The sequence below is a fragment of the Nicotiana attenuata genome, unplaced genomic scaffold, assembly GCF_001879085.1.
Source record: "Nicotiana attenuata strain UT unplaced genomic scaffold, NIATTr2, whole genome shotgun sequence".
In the NCBI taxonomy this organism is placed as follows: Eukaryota; Viridiplantae; Streptophyta; class Magnoliopsida; order Solanales; family Solanaceae; genus Nicotiana; species Nicotiana attenuata.
Genome location: NW_017671103.1, coordinates 304,046 through 311,672, shown reverse-complemented (window position 1 = coordinate 311,672; position 7,627 = coordinate 304,046). Strand labels below are relative to the sequence as shown.

Genomic DNA, 7,627 nt, shown 5'->3' with positions numbered 1-7,627 from the left:
TTTATAAGGATATTACAAATCTACAATCAAATAGGTATCAATTTTATTAAACGGGACGGACCAAGTCACAATCCCCGATGGTGCTCTACCCCACGCCCGTTATCCGGCGTGCAAGTCGCCTCACATAGCACTACGTTGTGCAAATTCGGGGTTTCAAACCCTCAACACAGCATTTACATTTATTACTAACCTCAAGCCGGCCAAAGTCCTAGCTTGCTACGCCCTTGCCTTTCAAATTCACCTCTTCGCGCATCGAATCTGACCAAAACCACAACGAATACGTCACAATATGCTAAGGGAATATAACCCAATCGAAAAGACTCGAAAAATATCGAAAATCACGAAGTTGGCAAAACCCGAGCCCCGGGCCCACTTCTTGAAAAATTATAAAATTCACATCACTGGATTCCTTGTCTCGCCACGAGTCTATACATATCAAATTTACCACAATCGGAGTCCAAATGACCCCTCAAACTCCCAATTTTGTTCTCTTAGGTTTCAAGCCCTAAACCACCATTTTTGACCTTAATTCCTTGAGTTTAAAGTGAAATTTCATGTATTTGCATGATAAAATTGTGTTCCAAGTCCAAGAATGCTTACCTAATCGAAGCCCTTGAATTTCCTCTTCAAAATCGCTCAAGAACACCCCAAGTCCGAAGTAGATATATGTGTTCTGTAAATATTTCGCGAAGGGAATTAAAACCCTTTCTGATCAGTTATTTCCGCTTCTGCGGTCCTTTGTCGCTTCTGCGACTACCGCATCTNACCATCCAAGTAGCATGACGAGCTAGCTGGGAAAACCTCACCTCATACTGAGTCACTGTCATGTCACCCTGTGTCAACCACTCAAACTGCCTACGCAACTCTTCCCTGCGGGACTGAGGTATATACTTCTCCAGAAAAAGAGCTGAGAACTGCTGCCAAGTCAGAGGTGCTGCACCGGCAGGCCTACGCCTCTCAAAGTCCTCCCACCAAGTAAGAGAATCCCCCGTGAATTGAAAAGTAGTAAATGCCACACCACTCGACTCAAGGATCCCTGTCGTACGGAGCATACGCTGGCATCTGTCAAGAAAACTCTGGGCATCCTCGCCCTTAGCACCACCGAATGTCGGAGGCTGGAGTCTACCAAACCTCTCGAGACGACGCTGCTCATCGTCTGGCATAGCTGGAACCACAAAACCCTGAGCTGGTGCAACCTGCTGAGCTGGAGGTGCCTCCGGTGTCTGTAGCCCCTGCACTCCCTGCGCAGGTGTACGGGCATCGGGGGTCTGATTGCCTCCCCCGGTCTGTGAAGTAGCTGCTGCTGCTGTGGTGGCTGAAACTGCTTGAGCCAAACCAGTACAGACCGTCAAGATCTGTGCCAAGGTCTCCTGAAGACCCGGAATCACAATAGGCACAGCTGGTGCCTGAGCAGGTGTTGCTGGAGTCTCCACCGCTGGAGCCTGATCCTGAGCTGGGGCAATCGTAGGATTAGCTGGTACTGCCCCGGCTACTCTACCCTTGCCACGACCATGACCGCGCCCACGGCCCCTGGCGGCCTCAGTAGGTGGCACTGGTGGTCGTCCGTCACGTTCGGTAGCTCGCGTTCTCACCATCTGTGAGAGAATAGAATAACAAAGATTTAGTTCACAGTTCAACAAAGCCGCACGACAAGAGTTTCAAGAATATGGAGTATTTCCTAAAGGTTCTGCAGCCTCTCGAGGATAAATACAGACGTCTCCGTACCGATCCGCGAGACTCTACTAAACCGGCTCATGATTCGCGAGACCAAGTAACCTAGGCTCTGATACCACCTTGTCACGACGCAAACCCCGGTCGTGATGGCGCCCAACACATTGCTAGGCAAGCCCGACCATTTACACAACCTTAGCCAAATAACCTATGTAAATAATTAAATGTTCGCTACCATAATACCAATTTTTGTACGGAAATTTTATTAAGATCTCTAACATTCGAAAATCCCAAGATAAAATACTAAATAGCCCACCGGATCTGGTGTCACGAACATGAGCCTCTAAAACAGATTATCCACCTATTACAAATCCGACTAGGAAAATTACGAATAAAATAATAAAGATAGATGGGAGAGATCAGAGTTGCGAACGCCATGCAGCTACCTTGATACTCCCGGATAATGCTGCTCAGCTAACACGAGTCCTCACTCACCCTGTGGTGTATCTGGATCTGCACACAAGGTGCAGGGAGTATGGTGAGTACTTCCAACTCAGAAAGTAATAAATATAAATAAAGTCTGAGGATCAGAAATCCTAAATAAACACAAAGTAAAGCTATAAATACAACAACGTGGACCAATAGCATAATACGGTAAACATTAAAACAGTTATAATAAAGTCACACCAGAAGGAGAATAAATAACAAGTAAATATGCAATGCAACACATAAACTGGTACCTCCAGTACCCCGCTGCGGCCGTGTAGCCCGCTCCATTTATTTAACGTCGACGGCGCTCGCTGGGGGTGTGCAGACTCCGGGAGGGGCCCCTTACGACCCAAGCGCAATAATAAGCCATCTCGTGGCATCAAACCGGCCCTTGGCCTCATATCAATATCATTATAATACTGCTGCGGCGTGCAGCCCGATCCCATACTCAGTCCAAAAATCACATAAGCCTTTCGGCACAATAGTATAAAAAAAATATTCAGCCCAAACTTCATTTTAACATATTAACTTAATTTCTAATTTAAGAAAAAGGCTGAGTTTGCAAACACAGTATTAAATACCAGGACTGAGTTTAATATTTATGAATATGGTAAGAAATTATTAAAACAATCCCTGAAGGATTCAAGTAGTTGGCACAAGGCCCCATGATAACAATTTAATCCATTTTTTTAAGGATATCACGAAACTACAACAAATAGGTAGTGATTTTTATTAAACGGGATGGACCAAGTCACAATCCCCGACGGTGCTCTACCCCACGCCCGTTATCCGGCGTGCAAGTCACCTCACATAGCACTACGTTGTGCAAATTCGGGTTTTCAAACCCTCAACACAGCATTTACATTTATTATTAACCTCAAGCCGACCAAAGTCCTAGCTTGCTATGCCCTTGCCTTTCGAATTCACCTCTTCGCGCGTCGAATCTGACCAAAACCACAACGAATACGTCACAATATGCTAAGGGAATATAACCCAATCGAAAAGACTCGAAAAACATCGAAAATCACGAAGTTGGCAAAACCCGAGCCCCGGGACTACTTCTCGAAAAATTATAAATTTTACATCACCGGATTCCTTATCTCGCCGCGAGTCTATACATATAAATAACACCAAAATTGGAGTCCAAATGACCCCTCAAATTCCCATTTTTGTTCTCTTAGGTTTCAAGCCCTAGACCACCATTTTTGACCTTAAATCCTTAAGTTTTCAGTCTAATTTTCATGTGTTTGCACCATAAAATCGTGTTTTTGGTTTAGAAATTCTTACCTCAATGAAGTCCCTTGATTCCTCTCCTCCAACTCGCCCAAATTCTCCAAGTCCGAAGTGAAAATATGAAACCCTTTCAAAAATTCGCGAAGGGAAATAAAAACATTCTGACCAGTTATTTCCGCATCTGCGGCTCCATGGCCGCATCTGCGGCTCCCGCTTTTGCGGTCAATGCACCGCTTCTGCGGACATATCCGCTTCTGCGGTTTAACATCCGCTCCTGCGCCTCCCGCTTCTGCGGACAAATTAACGCATCTGCGGATCCCCATAAGAGCTCAAATACCGCATCTGCGGTCCTCCTGTCGCATCTGCGACTCCGCAGATGCGGTCACCAATTCCGCACCTGCGGTCCCTGCCGCTTCTGCGTCTCTCCTCTCGCTTCTGCGGTACCGCTTCTGCTGTCCCAATGCCGCAGAAGCGAGAATACCAGAAGCAGCACAGGTTCTGCAAATCTCTTAAGTTCAAAACTTCCCGTTAGCCATCCGAAATCACCCCGAGGCCCTCGGGACCTCAACCAAAAATACAAGCATGATCCAATACCTTATTCAAACTTGCTCCAATCATTAGAACACCTCAAACAACACTAAAACCATCATTTCTCATCGAATTCAAGCCTAAGTTCTTCTAAAACTTCCGAAACACGCATTCGATCAGAAACCCAACCAAAACACCTCCGAATGACCTGAAATTTTGCACACACATCCAAAATCACCTAACGAAGCTACTGCAACTCTCGGAATCTCATTCCGACCCCCGGATCAAAATCTCACCTACCAACCGGAATTCGCCAAAATACTAACTTCGCCAATTCAAGCCTAATTCTACACCGAACCTCCAAAATCAATTCCGATCACACTCCTAAGTCACAAATCATCCCCCGAAGCTAACCAAATAACCGGAATTCAAATCCGAGCCCTCTAACACAAAAGTCAACATCTGGTTGACTTTTCCAACTTAAGCCTTCTTAAAAGAGACTAAGTGTCTCATTTCTTATCAAAACCATTCCAAACCAACTCTAACACATCAAATACTGATAATGAAACATGAAGAAGCATAACATGGGGGAAACGGGGCGGTTACTCACGTGACGACGGGTCGGGTCGTCACACCCGGCCCCCAGGCCCACGTCTCGGAATCCGACAAAAATTACAAAACTAGGAACTCATTTCACTCCCGAGTCTATACATACTAAAATCATCAAAATACAACCTCAAATGGTCCTTCAAATCCTCAATCAAGACTCTCCAAAACCCAAGCCCTAAACCCTCAATTTCACCCCTAATTCTCACTAGTACCATCATTAAACAATGGGAAAATCATCATAAACACAAGTAATAAAGCTTAAGTAACTTACCCTACTGAAAATCCTTGTTTCCTCTTGAAAATCACTGCCCAAAGCTCAAATCTCGGCCAAAAATGGTGAAGAATGACCAACAATTCGTGAAGGAGCCTTTATATACATTCTGCCCAGCACTTCCGTATCTGCGGCCAATTTCACGTACCTGCGGGACCGCACCTGCGGTCCAAACGCCGCATCTACGCCTTTCACTTAAATCTCCTGCTTCCGCACCTACGCCCTAGGCCTCGCACCTGCGGGCTCGCAGATGCGTCCAACATCCGCTCATGGTCCTTCTCCGCTTCTCCAGTCCGTTTCCACTTCTACAGACCTCGCACCCGCGGTCCCTAATCCGCAGGTGCGGAAGTGACAGAAGCAACAGCTTCAGCTGCTCAAACCAACTTCCAACCTTTCCGATAACCATCTGAATTCATCCTAAGGACCTCGGGACCTCAACCAACAATACCAACAAGTCACATATCACCATTCAAACTTATTCCAACCTTCAGAACCCTCAAAACAACATCAGAAACACCAAATCACCCTCGGATTCAAGCCTAAGGATTTCCAACTTCCGAATTCCGCAACCGACGCCAAAACCTATCAAACCTCATCCTAATGACCTGAAATTTTTCACATATGTCACGAATGACACAAAGGACCTACTCCAATTTACAATTCCATTCCAACCCCGATATTAAAATTTCCACAGCCGACCGGAAAATGCCAAATTTCCAATTTCGCCAATTCAAGCCTAAATCTAACACGGACCTCCAAATTACATTCCGAACACGCTTCTAAGTCCAAAATCATCTAACGGAGCTAACCAAATCATAAAAATCCAAATCCAAGATCGAATACTAAAAAGTCAAAACTTGGTCAAACCTTTCAAATTTAAGCTTCAAGCTGAGAATCATTCTTCCATATCTGTTCCGATTATCCTGAAAACCAAAACGGATGATTTACATAATTCATAATACATTAGGCGGGGCTAGCCATGCTCGAGAACTGGCGAGCGAAGTGCAAATGGTCAAAATGGCCGGTCGGGTCGTTACACTTATGAGCTTGCTTTGCCTCCCAGCCTATCAGGGGTTCATCCGGTTTTTCACGTGTCTATACTCCGGAGGTATCACTCCAACTTTTCGCATGCGTTAGACTTCATCACTATTCAGCTGATAAGAGCATGGGTCATGAGGAGGAGCCAGTTGCCATTGTTGTTAGACAGGATCGTGAGTTGAGATCCAAGAGGATTTCCGCGGTAAAGGTTCAGTGGAGGGGCCAACCAATCAAGGAGGCGACCTGGGAGTCTGAGGAAGACATTCGGAGCAGATATCCACACTTATTCAGCACTTCAAGTATGAATCTAAACCCGTTCGAGGACGAATGTTTGTTTAAGAGGTGGAGAATGCAACGACCCGACCAGTCATTTTGCCTTCTAGAACCCCGTTCCCCTAAATAAGACTTTCTGTACATGCTTTTACTATTTTATGACTTGCGGGGATGCTTAGTTCTGGATTTGGACGGGTTCGGGTTGAAATCGGAGCACTTGGTTCCTTAAGGTTGACTTAAAAGGCCAAGTTTGATTACGGTTAATTTTTTGAGTAAACGATCTCGGAATTGGGATTTGACGGTTCCAATAGGTTGCTATGATGATTTTGGACTTGGGCGTATATGATGATTTTGGACTTGGGCGTATGTTCGGAGCGGGTTTTGGATGACCTGGGAGCGTTTCGGCGCCTAATAGTGAAAGTTGGCATTTTGAGCAAATTCCATAAGTTTGGGTTGAAATGTATTTTTTACATTCTAGACGTCCGTTTGGGATTCCGAGCCTAGGAATAGATCTGTATGGTGATTCTGGACTTAGGAGCGTGTCCAGAAGTGGATTCGGAGGTCCGTAGGTCGTTTCGAAGTTATTTGGCAAAAGTTAGAAACTTGAAGTTTTTGGAAAGTTTGACCAAGGGTGGACTTTCTGATATCGGGTTCGGATTCCAGTTCCAGAAGTTGGAGTAGGTTTGTAATGTCATTTAAGACTTGCACACAAAGTTTGGCGTCATTCCAAGTTGATTTGATAGGAATCGGACACGCAGAAGTGTTTTAGAAGTTTTTGGAGTTCATGAGTAAATGCATGCATTTTGGCATCCAATTCGTGGTTTTTGATGTTATTTCAGTGTTCCGATCGCGCGGGAAAGTTTTTATGATGTTGCTAGACTTGTGTGGGTGATCGGTGTGGAGCCCCGAGGGCTCGGGTGAGTTTCGGACGTTCGAAAGGGATGAAAAAGACACCAAATTTCTGGTGTTTCTTGGTATCAGTTGCAGGTCTCGCAAATGCGAGAAATAGTTCGCAAATGCAAACCTCGCATTTGCGAGAAGAGCTTCGCAATCGCGAAGAAGCTCGAATGGAGCATTGTTCGCATTTGCGACACCTGAGCCACATTTGCGACCTTATGAGTGATCGCAGTTGCGAGTGTTTTGTCGCATTTGCGAACCTGGTGTCGCAAATGCAACATCAGAGTCCTGTGCCCAACTCTTTTAATGCGGGACTTAGGCCGTTTATGTCATTCCATTTCATCTCTTGGGCGATTTTTGGAGCTTTTGGAAGAGGTTTTTCACCTAGCACTTTGAGGTAAGTAATTTCTACACAACATGAGTTAAATACATAGATTATGGGTAGATTAACATGTAAAAATTAGTGAAAATCAAGGGTTCAGATGAAAAGTTAGATTTTTGATAAAAATGAGATTTGTCCACGAAATTGGTTATGGAACTTAGTAAAAATCATATATATATATATATATATATATATATATATATATATATATATATATATATATATATATATGTTTC

General features: G+C 44.6%; 1 protein-coding gene across 1 annotated transcript in view; it reads left to right on the top strand.

Moving 5' to 3' along the window:
• Positions 1 to 5,051: 5,051 nt before the first annotated feature.
• LOC109205949 (probable mitochondrial intermediate peptidase, mitochondrial) overlaps positions 5,052 to 7,627 on the top strand; it is a 34,275-nt gene continuing 31,699 nt past the window's right edge. Inside the window, exon 1 of the mRNA XM_019368716.1 lies at positions 5,052 to 5,141. Coding sequence (XP_019224261.1) covers positions 5,052 to 5,141 — 90 coding nt within the window. The remainder of the gene's footprint in view (positions 5,142 to 7,627) is intronic.